General features: G+C 36.9%; 1 protein-coding gene across 1 annotated transcript in view; it reads left to right on the forward strand.

The window, feature by feature from the left end:
• dars2 (aspartyl-tRNA synthetase 2, mitochondrial) overlaps positions 1-18,587 on the forward strand; it is a 36,754-nt gene extending 18,167 nt beyond the window's left edge. Inside the window, exons 11-17 of the mRNA XM_039735628.1 lie at positions 963-1,070; positions 3,030-3,089; positions 4,591-4,743; positions 10,510-10,728; positions 10,812-10,922; positions 11,008-11,083; positions 17,787-18,587. Of these exons, the coding sequence (XP_039591562.1) occupies positions 963-1,070; positions 3,030-3,089; positions 4,591-4,743; positions 10,510-10,728; positions 10,812-10,922; positions 11,008-11,083; positions 17,787-18,025 (966 nt within the window). The 3' untranslated portion in view covers positions 18,026-18,587. The remainder of the gene's footprint in view (positions 1-962; positions 1,071-3,029; positions 3,090-4,590; positions 4,744-10,509; positions 10,729-10,811; positions 10,923-11,007; positions 11,084-17,786) is intronic.
• The last annotated feature ends 4,898 nt before the right edge of the window (positions 18,588-23,485 follow it).

Here is a 23,485-nt window from a genome sequence, read left to right on the forward strand (position 1 = left end):
CTTCCTAAGCCCCAGGATTTTCATGAGAAAATATTTTAAAAATTATAAAATTGTGTAAAATTTTCATATTCAGTATCTAGTTTTGATTATGCTTGTTTTAATCAGACAAAAACAAAACCAGATAGTAAACCATGTAGCTTCCACTAACATTAAACTTGTATCCAAATCTGATAAGTGTACAGTTCTGTCTGATTGTGATACAAAACTAAACTCCGTAGGAGCTCCATGCCATAATTACTAAAACTAAAACTGAAACTAATAGATATAAAAATAAAATAGAAATGTCTTTGTGAAATAAAAACTAAACTAAAACTAAAATACATGATGAAGGAAAACTAAAACTAAACTGAATTTCGAAGTAAAGTCAGAAAAAATATAGAAATAAAAACTAATATAAAAGGGTAAAAACTATAATAACTTTGGTCTCAAGGCATCATTCAAAACAGGAGCTGTTGCTTCAGCACTCATGATAGGAGCAACAAAATGTACAGTCGTCCTGCTTTAGCTCCCATCTTCAGATTAGAAGAATGTTAAATGTTCTACACAATATGCAACAACCACGTTACATGGTAAACCTCATCCTGTAGAGGACAACCAGTTACTTTGCCATTGGTTTACTCTTTACTAGATGCAGTAGAACAGCTATGGAGCTGTCTTTGTATGGCTGCCTTTAGTGATGGTGAATCGCAGATGACACCGGTCACAATAGATTATGTATTTTCCCTGTATTCATTATAACATATATAAAATATTTTTATGGTCCCATGAATTTTGTTACAACAGTATTTCATCTGTATTTGTATTTAGAAGACAGTCCTCTTGTTGTCATAATGTTTTGGAAATAGTCTGCTTTTGTCACAGCTTTTAAGTGTAATGGGGCTATTTTCTTAATTGGATTTTTGTGGGATCCAATATGTATGTAAGAATTATAGCTAATAGAATTTACTGCTTTCTAATCCTAGATTGTTGACCTTCAAGACTGTTTCAGAGACACCAATATTAAGTTTATTAAAGATGCATTGAGTGATTTGAATGGATCTGTTAGAGGTATATGTGTACGTGAGGGATTGGTAAGTAGAAGTTTTATATTTTATTATGATGTACTGTATTTTATATATACTGTATAATTTTAGATGAATTTCAGTTATCAATAAGATACATTGTTTAGGTTGAGTAAAAATTTGGTAAAACAATCAAAGTAAACTCTTCAACGCGGTGGTGTGCTGGGGTGGCAGCATAAAGATGAAAGACTCCTCACGCCTGGACAAACTTGTTAAGAAGGCAGGCTGTATTGTAGGAGTAAAGTTGGACAGTTTAACATCTGTGGCAGAGCGACGGGCATTAAGCAAACGCCTGTCAATCATGAATAATCCACTGAACAGTGTCATCTCTAGGCAGAGGAGTAGCTTCAGTGACAGACTTTTGTCACTGCCTTGCTCCACTGACAGACTGAGGAGATCGTTCCTCCCCCACACTATGCGACTCTTCAATTCCACCCTGGAGAGTAAATGCTAACATTAATTTTATTTTTATTTTTTTCATTTTTTCATTTTTATTACTATTTCATTTAATATTGTTTCTTTGTATCAGTATACTGCTGCTGGATTATGTGAATTTCCCCTTGGGATTAATAAAGTATCTATCTATCTATCTAAACCATTATTTACATCACCTATTGAAATAACTGTATGCATATCTTAGTGAAAAATTGAGAGGTTTAGAAATACCTCAAGCAATGAGCTGCTGGCTTTGAAAATTGACGTTTTGTTTTTAATGAGCCTCTACAGTCAATGTATAAAAGTTGCAACAAAACTCTGAGATTCAAAATAAAGAAATTTGTAGATAATAAAACATTGCCAATTCTGCACCTAGTCTTGCTGAATTCAGACGTATAACATATATGTGTAGAGACAACCATGACTTGAAGTTTAAAACTGGGTGGAACAATGTCTCGGCTCACGGAGTGTCACATTTCTAAACCAACCTAAAGCTGCATTAAGATGACACACAAAGTAGAGGCAAGTGCTTTTGAACTGCAAAAATCAAAATCACTGCTCTTGTTACCCTGGTCTGGCAGAGCAAGCTCCTGTTTACAATGAACTGTCTACAGTAAAAGTTTCATAAAAAATAAACTTTATTAGACATATAAATGTGTTTTGTGTGTGCAGAGAACACATTGCATTTTTAAAAATAAACATAACCTGATTCAAGGGAAAAACCTTTCTGTAGCATCAGATTATACATTGATATTCGGTGGCATCAATGGTTGAATGGTAAATGTGAACAATATGTTGTTGCAGGTGTTGTGTATGCTCTCTGTTCACCTTCTGACAGCACATCTGAACCAATAACTAAAGAAATTTAACAGTAATGTCTAATTGAAAATGAAAGCATGCTGTGACAAAATAGCATGTTGTATATCCATAGGCCACAATGCATATCTGAACTCTGTTTGTTGTTGTTATGTCATATAGTGATGCAATCGTTAAATTGACAGAAAGATACTGTAGTAGACAGAGGCACTTTTTGAACGGGTGGACCCCTCTAACTGCGGTGGTCTACGTGTTGCCTGTCTGTTTGTTTTAGCCGTTGGCAGTGGTTAGTAATTATTATTCAAGTTATCCTATAATCATTTGTTGTAAACATTTCCTGGATGTGTAATTTTAGTTATCTCTTGACCAGTTTTTATTGTCCTTTTAGACTCCACACTCAGGTTTTTACTAGTGTTGTACTTGCTCAGGTATTCTGTATACTAAAACAAACATTAAGTCTAATAAATGCATTTTGTTTTACTGGTATGTAAGAAGTTAACCTGTCTTAAACTTTTTAACACCAGAGATGGGGGAAAAAATGGTCTAGTAATTGATACTCAACATTCTTTTTTGTATTACAGACTTTTATTCTGGGCTTTATATACTGTACATTAGCTGTGAATTTAATTTTTAACAAATGTTCAAAATATGCAGTATCATTATTTTTCCTGTTTGATTTGCATCTTTTAATTGCAGATTTTTTGCATTTATTTTCAGGAATACTTTAAAAGTAAAGATGTCGCTTTCCTGCAAAAAACAAAGATGGATTTTAATCAGGTATAATTATTGTTCAGGTGTGCAAAAAATCTTCACCACACTAATAGAAATTTTCATCCAGATATGCTATTCTGGTAAATTTCTCAGTCAAAAGTAAGTGTCAACACACAATACTCTATTAGGCATTGACCTGAGAAATTGCTGGCTAATTTTTGTACCTTTTATTGGGTCTGTTTGTGTCAGCAAAGTTCTAATGCTGGGTCAACTACATAAAACATCACAACAGTTAACATTTGTAGTGAACCTATTGACACAAATCTGAGATCTATGCCTAATTTGTTGTAAATAATATTGTTAGAAATTACTATCGTATAGTTAACTAAAAAGTATCTTGAAATTTTCTACAGAGTCTGAAATAAGTGGGCCTCTTTCAAAGCCATGTAGACTTTTTTTTTTTTGGTTTGATTTCTACCAGATACATTAGATTCACACTTATGTCATCCTTTGTCGACATTATCCTGCTGCTCTTTATTTTGCTTTTGTTTATTTTTATTATTGCCAGCCCTGCCACTGTGGTTAATGGAATCCTCGGGTTTGTCACTTGTGTGCATGAATCCATGAAACATTCTACAGTGTATTTGTCCCATTTATGGACTTATTAATGTCTCTCTTTGTGATAAAAAAAAGTTTAGTTTTCTGTGGTTGTTTAGTTTTGATTTCATCCACAGCATAATTCTATCACTCCAAGAACTCATCACAAAAATAAAGGTATAAAATACTGAAGTTTTTGTTTCTTTGGTCTTGACCAATTGGTTTAAGAAACACAGTACTCTTAAGTTATTGTTGGCTGCATTGTATGGGAATCCATTTGTTTGGTTTAGCAGTAGGGCTGCTTGAGTACTCATCACAATTTACAGCTACTCTTCATCAGAGAAAGCAGCACGATTTCCCTTTTCTCATACGTGCTGTATTTGTGACCTCTATACACCATTCATTTCATAGCATCTGTTTTCTATGCATCACTTTTGCCAGAAGGCAGTGAAGCAGCAGTGCAACAGGCAATATTTACTGCCTCTATAGTGGAAACTGGAACTTTAGACAACTTTAAGGACCATAAAAATTAAACCAAAATATTTATTTGGAATACGTTAGTTAACTTGAGCACACTGAGTAAAGGCATCACCTGTAAGCTGTTTGAAATTGTGGGTGAAAGTCTTGACGCTGACATTTGCCTATGTATTCACCTGCTTTATATCCTAGTGCTTTACATTTAGGTGGGTGCTACATGACAACTGTCTGAAAAGCCAAATGAGTTTTAAGAGTTAAAGCAGCAAGCTAGGAACATTTTTTTCCCTCTATTGTCATTTGTGGGTGTCTAAAGTTTACAACTGTATTAACATTTGCAAGTATAATTATATTATTTAAGCACATTTTCTTGTAGACTACATATCCTGTTGTCCTTTAACAACTGCTTAATATATATTAAAATCTATTATCGGGTAATTGTTTAGATGTGTATTTCAAATAGTTTTACTTAATTTGATATGTTAATTTCTTACAGGAAGTGAGTGTAGTATTCCTAAAATTAGATGGATCTTGGAAATCTCCACTTAACAAGCATCTTACAGAGGATCAAAGAGAAAAGATCTGCCAAACGATGCGTGCCAAACCAGGAGATGTCTTAATCCTTGCAGCAGGAAAGCATGAAATCACAGTAAGCATATTTGGTCCAAGAACATAAAGGCATGTTCTTAAGTGTTTATAAGATATTATGGGTATTTCTGACAGGTGTAGATACCCTTCCATAGGTTGTATTTACAGCTTGTAATAGAGGAGCTATATTGTGCCCGACCCGGCATAGACTGATGCTGAGGCACGTGGAAAAATACAACAAATATTTATTTTCTTCACCTGTGGTGCACGTCTTCCCTGTGAACCCAACAGGCACAACACAGTCCCAACAGGCACAATCCACAAACACAAAACACTCCCTTCTGGCACCACCACTCCTCTTGTCAAGCTTTGTCCTCCTTCTCCTGACTCTGGCCCCTGAGTGGTGGTTGCTGGCTCCTTTTATGGCCCACCCGGAACTGCTCCAGGTGCTTGATCACCTGTTTCCGGTTGCACTCCCGGGTGTGGCTGAAGATTCATCCAGCTGGGCTCGGAGACCCATGTAGCGCCACCTGGTGGCCACCCCAGATCCCAACAGGGCTGTGGAAAACTTCATCTCCCATGGAGCCCTGCAGGAGGCTCAGGCACCACTCCAACCCAGGGGGGCGGCCACCCAGTGTCCAGGGGGAGGTATTGCACCGTCCAGGGCTGCTCCCTCTGAATATATAGTGAAGGGGCATCCCTGCCAGGCATTGAACCTTGCAGTCTGCCACAAGCTCTAATTATTTGCCATAGCAAATGACAGTGCATCCGGAAATTATTCACAGCGCATCACTTTTTCCACATTTTGTTATGTTACAGCCTTATTCCAAAATGGATTAAATTAATTTTTTTCCTCAGAATTCTACACACCACACCCCATAATGACAACGTGAAAAAAGTTTACTTGAGGTTTTTGCAAATTTATTAAAAATAAACAAAACTGAGAAATCACATGTACATACAGTGGTGTGAAAAACTATTTGCCCCCTTCCTGATTTCTTATTCTTTTTTTTTTGCATGTTTGTCACACAAAATGTTTCTGATCATCAAACACATTTAACCATTAGTCAAATATAACACAAGTAAACACAAAATGCAGTTTTTAAATTATGGTTTTGATTATTTAGGGAGAAAAAAAATCCAAACCTACATGGCCCTGTGTGAAAAAGTAATTGCCCCCTTGTTAAAAAATAACCTAACTGTGGTGTATCACACCTGAGCTCAATTTCCGTAGCCACCCACAGGCCTGATTACTGCCACACCTGTTTCAATCAAGAAATCACTTAAATAGGAGCTGCCTGACACAGAGAAGTAGACCAAAAGCACCTCAAAAGCTAGACATCATGCCAAGATCCAAAGAAATTCAGGAACAAATGAGAACAGAAGTAATTGAGATCTCTCAGTCTGGTAAAGGTTATAAAGCCATTTCTAAAGCTTTGGGACTCCAGCGAACCACAGTGAGAGCCATTATCCACAAATGGCAAAAACATGGAACAGTGGTGAACCTTCCCAGGAGTGGCCGGCCGACCAAAATTATCCCAAGAGCACAGAGACGACTCATCCGAGAGGTCACAAAAGACCCCAGGACAACGTCTAAAGAACTGCAGGCCTCACTTGCCTCAATTAAGGTCAGTGTTCACGACTCCACCATAAGAAAGAGACTGGGCAAAAACGGCCTGCATGGCAGATTTCCAAGACGCAAACCATTGTTAAGCAAAAAGAACATTAGGGCTCGTCTCAATTTTGCTAACAAACATCTCAATGATTGCCAAGACTTTTGGGAAAATACCTTGTGGACTGATGAGACAAAAGTTGAAATTTTGGAAGGCAAATGTCCGTTACATCTGGCGTAAAAGGAACACAGCATTTCAGAAAAGAACATCATACCAACAGTAAAATATGGTGGTGGTAGTGTGATGGTCTGGGGTTGTTTTGCTGCTTCAGGACCTGGAAGGCTTGCTGTGATAGATGGAACCATGAATTCTACTGTCTACCAAAAATCCTGAAGGAGAATGTCCGGCCATCTGTTCGTCAACTCAAGCTGAAGCGATCTTGGGTGCTGCAACAGGACAATGACCCAAGACACACCAGCAAATCCACCTCTGAATGGCTGAAGAAAAACAAAATGAAGACTTTGTAGTGGCCTATTCAAAGTCCTGACCTGAATCCAATTGAGATGCTATGGCATGACCTTAAAAAGGTGGTTCATGCTAGAAAACCCTCAAATAAAGCTAAATTACAACAATTCTGCAAAGATGGGTGGGCCAAAATTCCTCCAGAGCGCTGTAAAAGACTCATTGCAAATGCTTGATTGCAGTTATTGCTGCTAAGGGTGGCCCAACCAGTTATTAGGTTTAGGGGGCAATTACTTTTTCACACAGGGCCAATGTAGGTTTGGATTTTTTTTTTCTCCCTAAATAATAAAAACCATCATTTTAAAAACTGCATTTTGTGTTTAATTGTGTTATATTTGACTAATGGTTAAATGTGTTTGATGATCAGAAACATTTTGTGTGACAAACATGCAAAAGAATAAGAAATCAGGAAGGGGGCAAATAGTTTTTCACACCACTGTAAGTATTCACAGCCTTTGCTCAATACTTTGTTGATGCACCTCTGGCAGCAATTACAGCCTCAAGTCTTTTTGAATATGGTGCCACAAGCTTGGCACACCTATCCTTGGCCAGTTTCGCCCATTCCTTTTTGCAGCACCTCTCAAGCTCTATCAGGTTGGATGGGAAGCGTCAGTGCACAGCCATTTTAAGATCTCTCCAGAGATGCTCAATTGGATTACGTCTGGGCTCTGTCTGGGTCACTCAAGGACATTCACAGAGTTGTCCTTAAGCCACGTCTTTGATATCTTGGCTCTGTGCTTAGGGTCGTTGTCCTGCTGAAAGATGAACCGTTGCCCCAGTCTGAGGTCAAGAACGCTCTGAAGCAGGTTTTCATCCAGGATGTCTCTGTACATTGCTGCAGTCATCTTTCCCTTTATCCTGACTAGTCTTCCAGTTCCTGCCGCTGAAAAACATCCCCACAGCATAATGCTGCCACCACCATGCTTCACTGTAGGGATGGTATTGGCCTGGTGATGAGTGGTGCCTGGTTTCCTCCAAACGTGACGCCTGGCATTCACACCAAAGAGTTCAATCTTTGTCTCATCAGACCAGAGAATTTTGATTCACATGGTCTGGGAGTCCTTCAGGTGCCTTTTGGCAAACTCCAGGTGGGCCGCCATGTGCCTTTTACTAAGGAGTGGCTTCCATCTAGCCACTTTACCATACAGGCCTGATTGGTGGATTGCTGCAGAGATGGTTGTCCTTCTGGAAGGTTCTCCTCTCTCCACAGAGGACCTCTGGAGCTCTGACAGAGTGACCATCACGTTCTTAGTCACCTCCCTGACTAAGGCCCTTCTCCCCCAATCGCTCAGTTTAGATGGCCGGCCAGCTCTAGGAACTTCTTCCACTTCTTGAACTTCTTCCACTTACGGATGACTGTGCTCATTGGGACCTTCAAAGCAGGAGAAACTTTTCTGTAACCTTCCCCAGATTTGTGCCACGAGACAATCCTGTCTTGGAGGTCTACAGACAATTCCTTTGACTTCATGTTTGGTTTGTGCTCTGACATGAACTGTCATCTGTGGGACCTTATATAGACAGGTGTGTGCCTTTCCAAATCATGTCCAATCAACTGAATTTACCACAGGTGAGCTCCAGTTAAGCTGCAGAAACATCTCAAGGATGATCAGGGGAAACAGGATGCATCTGAGCTCAATTTTGAGCTTCATGACAAAGGCTGTGAATACTTGTGCTTTCTCAATTTTTTTATTTTTGCAAAAACCTCTTTCTTGTTGTCATTATGGGGTGTTGTGTGTAGAATTCTGAGGAAAAAATTCATTTAATCCATTTTGGAATAAGGCTGTAACATAACAAAATGTGGAAAAAATGATGCGCTGTGAATACTTTCCGGATGCACTGTATCTAGTGTCCTTTGAGAAACATTTTTGAATTGCAATGTAAAATGTGTATTTTATTGAACACTTCATCATTTTAAATGAGCAATTAAGGGGACACACTATATTAGTTTTCAGTGTTTACAATTTTATCAGAAACATATTTACTTCTGTTAATTATCTTGATAATGTTTTTGTATGAAGCAGTCTACTCTGCTCACGCTCGACCAAAGCCACTAGATCGTGCATGCATGCATGCACTTTTACATTTTTTTGCCACTTGCATTCACCTCTCTTCTCACTACGAAAGACCTGTGTGCAGCAAACACCGTTTTGCTGATGACACAGATGAAGAGACACAATGAAATGAAACAAACACCATGGCTCAAAAATGTGCAAGTGAAACACCTCAGCAACGGGAGGGCAAGGCTTGAAGTTTTCACTTAAAACATTGTCTATCTGGAGGTATTTTCTCAAGACAAAGATTAATAGGACTCATATACTAACTATACCGCTAAGAGATGTTATTCTCCGTGCCTTTTTACAAAAGCCAGTGTGGCAGCAAGAACAGGTGGGTCCACATTCTCTGCTCTGGGTAATTTTTAAGAGTTAGTCAACGCCTCTCAGAGTCCACAACTATAGTTATACTACTAGAGAGTCTTCGGGTTGTTTTTTGTCCCAAAGACCACACCAGGTAGTTTAATATATTTTAACCTTTTCCAGTTTCCATCTGTGGTTTCCGATACATTACCAAAGACTTTTTCACACACCAGTATTATCTCTTTATATACAGTTTTTTTTTTTTTACTTTTTTCAAGGTGTGCAATTCCAAGTATCGTATTGTGTTTGCTTTATGGGTAGCCAAAAGAGTATTCAACCTTGCAGTCATAATTGCAGAAATGCAGCTACTAGTGCATTTGGCAGAAAATCCAAATTGTCTGCTCTGTTTTCTGTACTAAATCACAATAGAAAAAAAAAAATGCTTTTAGTTTTGATTAACTGCCAGCCTATGTCCGCACCTTGCTGCTATCAGTCAGTCAATATTTTACATAACACACTTCATAGATGGCACAATGAAGGGCACTGCTAAAACAAAAATGCAATCATCTGCTTAACGATCCAGATTTTATCACAGGAATCTTGCAGATATGAAGACTAAGATCAATGCTTTATAATTTCTGCATGGTGGAGTGAAAGGGTGAAACTAGCCTTTCAGTATAAAATAGACATGGATGTGATTTATGGGCTGCATTTTAAAAATTCTCAGCCTGTTTTCCTAGAAAACTACTTCACATTATTAAATATGTGGAAATTTAGGTATTTGAGTTATTATTATTATTATTTTTTTTTTATAAATGGTTATTTTACTGCATGACTGCCTGTGCATATCACTAGTGGATTGTATGGTAGAAATGCAAATGGATCATGTTGGAGTGCAGAGTATCAAAGCATAGTTATATGGTTCAGCTTTTTAATTTTCTGAGTTTTGCTGTGTGACACTATATAGCTTTCTGTTTTATACTCCATAGAGTATTTACATCTCTTAACCACCAGTATGTGCTTTTGTCTTTCATAAATGCAAGTCTGGCCATTGAATGCATTGGTTTTAGGTGGGCACTAGATAGTAATTATCAGTCCATTAGGACAATTAATGGTTAGAACCAAATTTGAATTTGGCAGTGTAAACACTTCAGAATCGGTGAGATACCTGAACAAATGTACAATGTAAAAATGGTATTAATGATCAACACTTTTTTTTATACCAATTCCATAACCAGGGGAATTGAGTAATACAGTACTGTATGCAGTATTTATATAAAAAAACACACCTACTGGATATGATATGAGTTGTGCTAACTAATTCTATAATACCTTTAGTGCGCTGCTCTTGGGAAGCTGAGACTCCAGTGTGCTGATCTTCTGGAGTCGAAAGGAATGGCAGTAAGGAATCCTAACACCTTCCACTTCTTGTGGGTTCTGGACTTTCCCCTTTTTCTTCCTAAAGATGAACACCCAAGCCAGCTGGAGTCAGCTCATCATCCCTTCACTGCACCCCATCCCCAGGATAGTCATCTAATCTATACTGATCCTGGAAAGGTAGTAGCTTTATTATTGATACTGTGTTACAAATGTGGAAGAGTTAGAACTACATGTTTGTTTTATTTTGTGCTTGTCTATAGGTTCGAAGCCAACACTATGACTTGGTTCTAAATGGATGTGAAATTGGTGGGGGATCTATACGAATACACAATGCTGAAATGCAAAAATACATCTTGCAAATGATACTGAATGTAAGTAAATCATGGATCATATGATTTACAGTAATTAGTTAAAATAATATTCACTAACTGTAATATTTTGAAATTTGATTTTCAGGAGGATATCAAATTACTTTCTCACCTCATTGAAGCTCTAGATTGTGGAGCTCCACCTCATGGTGGAATTGCATTGGGTAAATATTGTAATACATCATTTTCTACTGAACATCATGGAATTTTAGTAGTTTGAAGAACTGTGCTTAAGAGCTCAACAAATGAGCATTTCTTCTTTTTCAGTGCTGGTCTTTTTTCAGTATTGAATAACAGTAACATGAAATCCATCAATTTCCTATGCTAAATTTACCATTCCAAATTTCTAGGGAGCCATAGTTCTTCCTGGCAAAATCAGACACTAGATGGTAGCACATCCTGGACAGGATGCTGGTCAAATGACATACTGGAAGCTAATTAACCTAACCTGTATGTCTTAGAGATGTGGATGAAAACCTAAATATCTGGAGAAAGTCCACAGCTATGCCACACACCATACATATAGTGGGGGAAATGCATATTAAATGCGTCAATATTTTTTCAGTAAATACTGTATATTTCCACTGATGCTAGTCATATGAAATTCTCACCAAACATCAAGAAATGTCATCAGAAGTCTGAAGAGATCCACAAATATAAACAATTCACAACATTAAAGGCCATAAATAAAGTTATGTGCAATTTATTTTTATGAAAAAGTTTGGGAACACCTCTTAATTCTTTGGATTTTTGTGTTTCATTGGCTGAGCTTTCAAAGTTGCAACTTCCTTTTAATATATGACAACCTTGACAGAGGTATTTCAGCAGTGACATTAAGTTTATTGGATTAACAGAAAATATGCAATATGCATCATAACAAAATTAGACAGGTGCATAAATTTGGGCACCCCAACAGAGAAATTACATCAATACTTAGTTGAGCCTCCTATAGCCTTTGATGAGTGTCTGGATTCTGGATGGAGGTGTATTTGACCATTCTTCCATACAAAATCTCTCCAGTTCAGTTAAATTTTATGGTTGCCGAGAATGGAAAGCCTGCTTCAAATCATCCCATAGATTTTCGATGATGTTCAAGTCGGGACTGTGACGGCCATTCCAGAACATTGTACTTCTCCCTCTGCACGAATGCCTTTGTAGATTTCGAACTGTGTTTTGGGTCATTGTCTGTCTTCTTGGAATATCCAACCCCTGCGTAACTTCAACTTTGTGACTAATGCTTGAACATTATCCTGAAGAATTTGTTGATATTTGGGTTGAATTCATCCGACCCTCAACTTTAGCAAGGGCCCAAGTCCCTGAACTAGCCACACAGCCCCACAGCATGATGGAACCTTCACCAAATTTGACAGTAGGTAGCAGGTGTTTTTCTTGGAATGCGGTGGTGGTGTTCTGCCATGCAAAGCGCTTTTTGTTATGACCAAATAACTCAATTTTTGTCTCCTCAGTCCAAAACACTTTGTTCCAAAATGAATCTGGCTTGTATAAATGAGTATTTGCATACAACAAGCAACTCTGTTTGTGGCATGAGTGCAGAAAGGGCTTCTTTCTCATCACCCTGCCATACAGATATTCTTTGTAGAATGATGTACAGATACACCATCTGCAGCAAGATGTTCTTGCAAGTCTTTGGAGGTGATCTGTGGGTTGTCTGTAACCATTCTCACAGTCCTGCGCATATGCTGCTTCTGTACTTTTCTTGGCCTGCCAGACCTAGGTTTAACAACAACGGTGCCTGTGGCCTTCCATTTCCTGATTACATTCCTTACAGTTGAAACTGACAGTTTTAATGTCTGAGATAGCTTTTTGTAGCCTTCCTCTAAACCATGATACTGAACAATCTTTGTTTTCAGGGGCCTCATGTAACGCCGTGCATAGAACTCACACTATAACATGGTGTAAGCACAAAAGCGGAAATGTTCGTACGCACAAAAAAATTCCAAATGCATAAATCTGTGCAAACGCCAACTTCCGCATTCTTCCGCTACATAAATCCCGGTCAGCGTGAAAAGTAACGCATGTGCAAACGCCTGGTGTCCCGTCCCAACAACTCCCAGAATTATGCCTCTTTGAATATGCAAATCAATGTAAATGCCCCTTAAGCTCAGCCTTCTGTGAAATGACAATGGCAAAAGCACAGGGGAGAATAGAAGAATTTCCGCAAATACCAAATGGAGGCAAGGAAAAAGTACTATTTGTGGGTTTAAAAAGTGGTATAAACAACAAAAGGAAGTTGATCGAGTGACAGAGTGTTGGAGAAACTTGAAAGCTCAAGTTCACAAAGTCACACAGTGCCCGAAATAAAGAAGTTGTCACATATCAAAGTCGCCATGAAATGGCAAGTCGTAGCCCACCATCTGAGTGACATATAAAAGCTTTTTAGGGTACAGAGAAAAAAAATAGGCACACAGTGGGGGAAAAAAGCACGAAATGTCAACTTTAATCTTGAAATTTCCACTTTAAACGCCTAGTTTATTTTGTCATTAAAGTAGAGCATCATAAACTTCTTAAAATCATTTAATTTACTAGTTTCTCAAATCCCGTAGTAACTAAAGTAGCACGTTAAACGCTTTGTTTTGTATTTGATCTTCTATGTGATCTATGTATGTGAATCACTATGTGCTTCTGGGCTTTCTCTTCCTCCGACAGGACACAGAATCCATTAAATTCGTAATATTACAGCTGTCTGAATAATTTAAAATACTGAGATGTATACGTGATATCATTTTCATGATGATATGAGTTAAAGCATTTTTTTAAACATGGGAACACGGTGCCGCAGTGATTGTTCCTGCCTCACGCAAGATGCTTGCTTTGCCATGCGCGACCTTCGATGAAATAGTTTTATTGCAGCAGTACTGTCTCTTTCATATGTACTAACCTCCAATTCCTGTCCGTCCTTTTCTTTTTCAAAATACCCAATCGCCACACCACTAGCTCTGTAATAGACATTAAGCCATCAGTAAGCTTATAACGCAGATTCCTCAAAACTTTTAAGGAACATTGAAATATCTTCATAGTACGTGTTTAGAAGAATACAGCGCGAGGCAGGAACAATCCGTGAATGGAGCACCAGTTCCTCGCTAGCACTGCGGCACAATGTCCTCACGTGTTTAATTTTTAACAATATAGACTATTTAAATGAAGTTAGTTTTATCTGTATAATATAGTAAACATATTTTGCTGCATTTCATCTTAAAAACGATATCGTCATCATATGTAAATACCCGCTTTATAAAGTGGCTCAAGTTGTGCAATATTATAACTATCGCAAGTTTACAGTGAGGTGATTGTACTAATAAGTACAAACAGTTCTACAAGGAGCACTTGCTGGACTGATTGAGTGTGTTTATAGTTCTTGGGATGAAACTGTTTCTGAACCGCGAAGAAAGGCTCTGAAGCGTTTTCCGTATGAGAGCAGTTCAATAGGCAGTATGGCTGAGGCAGCATGTGCTTCATGCTGTATCCCAATAATTCTCTTTCCAATCAGCTGCTGGGCTGTGATTCCCCACTCAGATACAGCGATATAAATACAGTATATATAAAATAAATGTTGACACGCTCAATACTTATTTCCCCCAACTTTATATATAAAGTTAAAAAGTGGAAAGGGTTTCTCCCTTTTTTTTTTGATTAACCGTGTACAGTGTAGTGGTATTCTATTTGACACCTGTTTAGTACCTCCCAGCCTTCAGCATCCAGGAAAATAGATATTGACTAGACTAAAACAAAAGCTATATTAGGTGTCTAGTTGTTATTTGCATACTGGCAAATGTTTATCTATCAATTTGTTGTACAGTACATTAAATGAAAGGACATTGGATCTATTCAAAATGCTTTATGTACCTCATATGGCTGTGAACACTTCTTGCATATAGCTTTGTTTGATATGATGGTGAAAAAGGATGGACTGTTAACAAATCTTAAAATGTACCTCTACCCAACTACTGGCTTGTTGCAACAGTCTTGAATATGCTGCAAGCATTAGTGTAGTTTGTTGTTGTACCAAGGTGATTGGCAGATAATTCTTTTTATCTGGTTTATTATATTACACTGGGCTAAAACAAAAGTCTTGTGAGGTAGCAAGGTTACATGCTTTTGACCATGGATATATGCATCGAATAAGGTAATAATATTTAGTCCTACATAATCTCCAAGTAAATGGGCAGTGGAGGTGGTTTGGGCATGTAGTCTCCCATGGGGAAGTGCAAGTTATGACCCACTGAGCCTGGGAGGATAAAAGCAAGAATTAGCTAGTGTTAGGGTGGCCTGGTTTGTGCTACTTGGCGTGACCCTTACCAAGATAGGCTGAATGAAAATAAAGTGAAATGGATTGCGCTTGTGTGTTCTCTCTATGGCTGTATGGGTTTTTATCTTGTTCTCCTCCAGTTTCCATTCCTTATTCCAAAGCATTGGTATAACTAAATATTGGTTCCTGTCTTGTACATGATGTTTTAAGGGCAGGTTCCATATTAGTTCTTAACAATTTTTTATTAAGCAAGTTGAATTAATTAGTCATTGTGTCTATTGGATTAAAAAATGTCTGCAGATGGTACTTCCTGTTTCTAACCAAGGTAAGTGTCCTGAATAATAGTGTTTTTATTTATTTTTTTAAGGTACAATTGGGGATCTACTGTGTCTTTAGTGGTTCATCATATTGCAGATTTGTCAGAATATTTTGACTATGGCCACTAGAGGTCAGTCAAGAATGGCTTCAACTGTGAGAATAGCTCAAAAGAAGTGGTAAATAAGCCATCTAGTTGCTGTAGCCAGAAAAATCCACATACAGTGATGTGAAAAACTATTTGCCCCTTTCCTGATTTCTTATTCTTTTGCATGTTTGTCACACAAAATGTTTCTGATCATCAAACACATTTAACCATTGGTCAAATATAACACAAGTAAACACAAAATGCAGTTTTTAAATGATGTTTTTTATTATTTAGGGAGAAAAAAAAATCCAAACCTACATGGCCCTGTGTGAAAAAGTAATTGCCCCCTGAACCTAATAACTGGTTGGGCCACCCTTAGCAGCAATAACTGCAATCAAGCGTTTGCGATAACTTGCAATGAATGAGTCTTTTACAGCGCTCTGGAGGAATTTTTGCCCACTCATCGTTGCAGAATTGTTGTAATTCAGCTTTATTTGAGGGTTTTATAGCATGAACCGCCTTTTTAAGGTCATGCCATAGCATCTCAATTGGATTCAGGTCAGGACTTTGACTAGGCCACTCCAAAGTCTTCATTTTGTTTTTCTTCAGCCATTCAGAGGTGGATTTGCTGGTGTGTTTTGGGTCATTGTCCTGTTGCAGTACCCAAGATCGCTTCAGCTTGAGTTGATGAACAGATGGCCGGACATTCTCCTTCAGGATTTTTTGGTAGACAGTAGAATTCATGGTTCCATCTATCACAGCAAGCCTTCCAGGTCCTGAAGCAGCAAAACAACCCCAGACCATCACACTACCACCACCATATTTTACTGTTGGTATGATGTTCTTTTTCTGAAATGCTGTGTTCCTTTACACCAGATGTAACGGGACATTTGCCTTCCAAAAAGTTCAACTTTTGTCTCATCAGTCCACAAGGTATTTTCCTAAAAGTCTTGGCAATCATTGAGATGTTTCTTAGCAAAATTGAGACGAGCCCTAATGTTCTTTTTGCTTAACAGTTGTTTGCGTCTTGGAAATCTGCCATGCAGGCCGTTTTTGCCCAGTCTCTTTCTTATGGTGAAGTCGTGAACACTGACCTTAATTGAGGCCTGCAGTTCTTTAGACGTTGTCCTGGGGTCTTTTGTGACCTCTCAGATGAGTCGTCTCTGTGCTCTTGGGGTAATTTTGGTCAGCCGGCCACTCCTGGGTAGGTTCACCACTGTTCCATGTTTTTGCCATTTGTGGATAATGGCTCTCACTGTGGTTCGCTGGAGTCCCAAAGCTTTAGAAATGGCTTTATAACCTTTACCAGACTGATAGATCTCAATTACTTCTGTTCTCATTTGTTCCTGAATTTCTTTGGATCTTGGCATGATGTCTAGCTTTTGAGGTGCTTTTGGTCTACTTCTCTGTGTCAGGCAGCTCCTATTTAAGTGATTTCTTGATTGAAACAGGTGTGGCAGTAATCGGGCCTGGGGGTGGCTACGGAAATTGAACTCCGGTGTGATACACCACAGTTAGGTTATTTTTTAACAAGGTGGCAATTACTTTTTCACACAGGGCCATGTAGGTTTGGATATTTTTTTATCCCTAAATAATAAAAACCATCATTTAAAAACTGCATTTTGTGTTTACTTGTGTTATATTTGACTAATGGTTAAATGTGTTTGATGATCAGAAACATTTTGTGTGACAAACATGCAAAAGAATAAGAAATCAGGAAGGGGGCAAATAGTTTTTCCACACCACTGTACATGCATACACAGGCATGCTTTATACATCACACACAAAATGTTGCAGTATGATTTTACATTAGTTTTCATTTTTCCATTTCAAAAAATGTTTGAAACAGAGGTGGTTTATTTAATATACATCAAATAAAAATGTATTTATTAAACTTGAATTTGCTTTAGTAGTGAGTTGTCATTTTTCTCAGTTGATTATTTGCATTTTTCAATGTATTGGGTTATTGGGTGTTGTATTATATTTTTAACTGAAAGTCTGTATAAATATATGCTTATCAAACCATTTTCGATGGTTTTACCCATTGACTGCAAAAATATGTAGATTAATTTCAAAGAAACATTTACTCATTACATTTGTTTTAAATTATCAAGTCCTTTGCTAACTTAATAACTAGATATTGAAATAAGTTTTGAAATATATTAATAATGGAAACTAAATGTTTATTTTTCTGTAGGTTTGGACAGACTTATCTCAATCATTGTTGGTTCTTCAAGTATACGGGATGTGATAGCTTTTCCAAAATCTTTCCGTGGGCGTTGTCTTATGAGCAATGCCCCAGACTGTATCAGTGAGGAAGACTTAAAACGTTACCATATTAATGTTGCATGGTCAAATGTCAAGAAAGACGATAGAATGGAAGAACATTTGAGCCCTCCTACGTGTGAAGCACAATCCTGCAATAAGATGACATAGTTAACATGGACAGCAAGACCTTGATAACTTCCAACAGCAAGTCCAAAAACAAATCTATATTTAATCCATTTTCCTTGTCATTTTAACAAAAATATATGTATGTGTATGTATATATTGTATAAATGTATATATGGTGTGTGTTGGATGCCTTTTTTATATTTCTGAACCTGATGTAATGATTCACTGCAGTGTAGTAAATAAAATATTTGATTATGTAAATAATTTAAGAATAAATTGAGCATATTAAATGATGCCAAACTTTTTATAAATTGTATGAACTCATTTAACAATATTGCTTAATACTTTTTGGTTCCTAAATGATATTTCAGAATGTCGCAAGCATTTCAAAAAAAGTACAACAAATGAAGATTATTCTTAATATTGTATTAGGTTTGAATTTCTAACTGAGTTGGGAACTGCAAATGGACCTCTAGTTGTAATTTTGAAGGATGCATTTTTATCAATGGTTGGTAGCCCTTAAAGGCCTGTTGTCTCATTTTACAGCAGTTATATAAAATATTTGACTTTTTAGACATTTTTGCATTTGCTTTAATATTAAAATTGATTTTATATAGCCCTGTGATGGACTGGTCCCTGTCTACGGATGTTGCACCTTATCCACAGCATTTGAATTGGATTCAGTGGGTTTGAGAATATGCTTTTAGTATATCATAAGTGAGCTATAAAAATATGACATAACATACAATTTACAAATATAAAACATGTAAAATCATTTGACTAAGCAAAATTCTACAATTTCTTTCAAGTACAAAAGAATTCAAAATATCTATTTGCTTTTAATTTTTTTTTCCACATTTTTGTTATTGCATTTGCACTTCAAACAATTACATTTCTTTTGGTGTAATTATACCTCTTCTATTCACAACCTACAAATCTTAATTTCTTGAATTTATTATTTTTTACATGCAGATAGAAACCGCATGTTCAAAAGTATGCAAACAAGCTTTTCTCATGCTGCTTGTAAACTAACAGCATTAAGTCACAGGAAAGATGCCTTTACTGTTATCTTCATAAACATATTTTTTTCATAATTTTAATGTTTTCACTTTTAATTACATAATCTTAGGGCATGTTAATAGAAAATAACTACAAAATGCAAATCTGATATGCTTTTGCATTCAGTTATTTGTCTTTAAATATTTTTGAAATATTAAGTCCTTTTATCAGGACTTAAAAATCAGGTTAGAATTGAGGATGTAGAGGTGATCGATCCACTAGGGTCAAGTGACCATAATATAATACAATTCTCAGTGTTTTGTAAGAGTGCGATGCAAAGACTGAAATTAAGCTTAACTTTGGTAGGGCAAATTTTGAGCAGATGCAGCAAAGACAAAGGGGGATAGACTGGGATAAGCTTTTAAGTGTGGAGACAATCGAGGAGCAAAGGAATGGGTTTAAAAATGTTTTACATGTAATGTAGGACAGGTACATACCTAAATGTTGAATTAATAGAAAATAAAAAAAATTCCACAGTGGTTTAATAAAGAGTTAAAAAAAAGAAGCTGCAAAGGAAAAAAAACGGCTGTATAAGGCATGTAAGACTAATAACTACAAAGTGACTCGTAGGGCGAATGAAAACATGAGGGCATCCATTAAGAAGGATATTAGGGAGACTAAACAACAGTTGGAGAGGAATATAGTAGATAAGGTGAAAGGTGACTGAAAGAGATTCTTTCAATATTTCACTAGTAAAAGATCAGTGAAATAGTGGATGCACTAAACTTGCATTTTTCTGAGGTCTTCACAAGTAAGAAAGTGGATAACCTCCCAGCGGTAAATGGGACTACTAAGGAGGTTCTCAAGGATTTAGAAAGGGAGAAATCAAACAAAGCAACAGCTACACATAATATTTACCCTCAAGTTCTTAAGGAAGCTAGCAAGTACCTTTACATATATAAACCCTTATCATATATTTTTAGGTGCACACTGGGGAGATGGACTGGAAAATGGAAAATATTATCCCATTATATAAAAAGGGCAACGGCAGATTCAAGCAACTATAGGGCAGTAAGCTTAATGTGCATCACAGGAAAATTAATGAAAGGAATTATTAAGGTTAATATTAAGCAGCACATGGCAAGTACAGGAGTTTTTCAGAATAGTCAGCATGAGTTCAGAAGAGGAAGGTCGTGCTTTACCAACATGCTGAAATTCAATGAGGAAGCAACAAAAGGTTATGATCAAAGTGGAGCCTATGATATTATTTATATTGACTTTCAAAAAGCATTTGATTGGATGGTGCATGAAAGGCTGGACATCAACCTAAAAGAAATGGGAGTTCAGGGTGATGTTTTTAGATGGTCGTAGAATTGGCTCAGACACAGGAAGCAGAGGGTGATGGTGTGAGGAACTTTATCAGAATTGGCCGATTTTAAGAGTGGTGTTCCACAGGGGTCAGTGCTGGGGCCCCTGCTCTTTTTAATATACATATAAATGATTTAGATAGGAACATAAGTAACAAGCAGGCTAACTTTGCAAATTATACCAAGATAGGTGGATTAGCAGATAATTTGGTATCCATTAAATCATTACAGAAGAACAAAATCCAGGCTTTGGCAGATTTGTGGCAGATGAAATTTAATGTCAGTGAATGTAAAGTATTACACATAGGAAGTATACATTTTAAGTTTGAATACATACTGAGAGGTCTGAAAATCGAGAGTACACCTTATGAGAAGGATTTAGGAGTCATGGTGGACTCTAAGCTATCGGCTTCCCGACAGTGTTCAGAAGCCATTAAGAAGGCTAATAGAATGTCTGGTTATATAACACAATGTGTGGAGTACAAGTCCAAGGAGGTTATGCTCAACGTTTATAAAGCACTGATGAGGCCTTATCTTGAGTATTGTGTGCAGTTTTGATCTCCAGGCTTCAAAAAGGACATAGCAGCACTAGAAAAGGTCCAGAGAAGAGCAACTAGGCTGATTTCAGGGCTACAGGGGATGAATTATGAGGAAATTTTAAAAGAGCTGAGCCTATTTTAAACAAAAGAAGATTAAGAGGTGACATGATTGAAGTGTTTAAAATTATGAAGGTAATTAGTACAGTAGATCGAGACTGTTACTTTAAAATGAGTTCATCAAGAACACTGGGACATAGTTGGAAACTTGTTAAGGGTAAATTTTGCAGAAACAGAAAGTTTTTCTTTAGAGTATTGGGCATATTTAAGGAAAATCAAAGTTTCATGAAATGTCTCTTCATACATCCCACGTTTTGCTCTTTTGTATTTTCTGTTAATGGACAGAAATAGCTGACACTTAAGATGAGACCCTTTATTATTATAAGGCAATCACACAATTGTTTTGAAAGGTAGAACTGTTAAGTTACCCCTCTGTTATTTTTACCTTGTCTATTGTGCCAGCAATCTCAGGGGTATCTGCACATTGACCAGGACAAGGAGTTTGAGTGTCCATGTTTCATCATTATGTGTCTGTGTCAAATAGCTTGGCCCCTAGTGTACTGATGTTGTTGAATGTTGGCTAAATTCTTTTTAATACTGTTAAATAACAGCCAGGTTCACCACTGCAGTGAGTCAGGAGTTGGACTTCCTCTATTATAACACTGGACCCAATGGAGCCTACGTATCAACTGGTGAGATTTCTATGCAGACTTGAAAAATATGGCAGAGCAACAAGCTTAAATTAGCTAGGTTCATTTGTACGACACCATTAAGAAATACATTCGTCGCACCAGTCAGCATACAGATAAATGGTATAATCTAAATCAGTGGCTTTCAATGTTCAGTCCTCGTTGGCCACCTGTGGCTACAGGTTTTTGTCCCAAGCCACTTTTTCACTTACTTGGATTTCTACTTTAATTGAGCAAGCCATTATTTCCCATTTTCAATGTGTTTTACAACTATCTGGAATCTATAAACTAAGGTATATTTTTTCATAATACAGCAGAAATGTATGTGTGTTAGCTAACAATTCATTGTTTTTTCTTGTATTTCTTACTTTCCAGTTATTTAGACAATTATTTACTATTAAACACACAAGTGAGTAACGCTGAAGTAGTTAATACTTTAATAATCATTTGCAATCTTGTCTGCTTAGTTCATTATTATTGTCTATATTCAGATACAATTAAGAAAGGAAACTCGAAAGCAGTGGTGACTTAACAAACAAAATAATGTAAACATTTAAAGATACAGAACAGAAATGCAGATATTTCTTAATTTCCTAGAAGTGTTAACTCTGACGCTCCTACTCTTTTCTAAATGCAAATTAAAAGGAAAAAAATGTGCCAGCTAATTAAACAATGAGGTCAATTAAAGGTAACAGTGGGTGACTGAGTGAGAAACTGGTTAGAAAACAAACATAGGGGCTTCCAGGACTGAATGTAGAGAACCACAGACCTGCAACCCGCCATGTCTTTGTATGTCTAAATGCCCTAAAATTGTTAGATTAAAAGACTTTGGCAAACATCCCATAATTAAATAATAACTTATTATATACAAGTATACATTTTTATTGAGAACAAAATGAAAAGAACTGTTTTTATCTCATTGTCTCCATAGTAAATGTACCAGAAACAACTGGTAGAGCATTTGTTGTTTACACAGGAAAGGAAACTCAGAAACACAAACTCACACAGAATGTTTTCGCTGATATTGGCACACTTACAGTCATGGCTAAAGGATTTGAGAATGACACAAGTATTGGTGTTCAGAAAGTCTGCTGCTTCAGTGTTTTTACATCTTTTTGTCAGACGTTTCTATGGTATACTAAAGTATAATTACAAGCAATTCGTAAGTTTCAAAGGTTTTTATTGACAACTAGGGTGCTCCGCCCCCTGCTCACTTCGCTTGCTAACACCTGTGTTTGGTTAATCAGATATACAATTTTAAAAGCTGTTTTCTTCTTTGGAATTGTTTGTTTCATTATTTGCACTTTTACAAGCTTCATTAAAAACAGTATTTGGAGTTACCTTTTGTTCAGGATCACACTGAATTTTGATTCCGTTACTGTGTTGTCACAATGTATCTCCAAAATATAACTGCCCATGAGTGAAAATCTTTTTCCATAATAAATAATCAGACTTTTTCTAATGCTTGGCCCTGTGATTTGTTAATTGTCATATCAAAAGCTATTCTCACGGGAAACTGTAAATATTTTAATACGAATGGCATATCAAGATCTCCTTTGGTGTCTAATGTTATTCGTGGAATATATGCTACATTACCTTTTTTTTCGCTGGTTTAAATGTGCATCGCTTCTCTGTGATCATAAATATACACCTGACCAAATTGTGTTTTCTTTGAAATTAAACTTGTCGTTGGTTTAACTGTTGCGGGACCACAGATTCTCATAGCGTATGGTCCATAATTTCTCTTTTTTAGCGCTAATGCGATCTTTATCTTGTTTTGATACTTTCAAATTTTTCTGCTTTTATATTCTGTAACTTGCTCTGTATGTATATCGCACCTACATTTTTTGT

The sequence above is a fragment of the Polypterus senegalus genome, chromosome 14 (assembly GCF_016835505.1).
Source record: "Polypterus senegalus isolate Bchr_013 chromosome 14, ASM1683550v1, whole genome shotgun sequence".
In the NCBI taxonomy this organism is placed as follows: Eukaryota; Metazoa; Chordata; class Cladistia; order Polypteriformes; family Polypteridae; genus Polypterus; species Polypterus senegalus.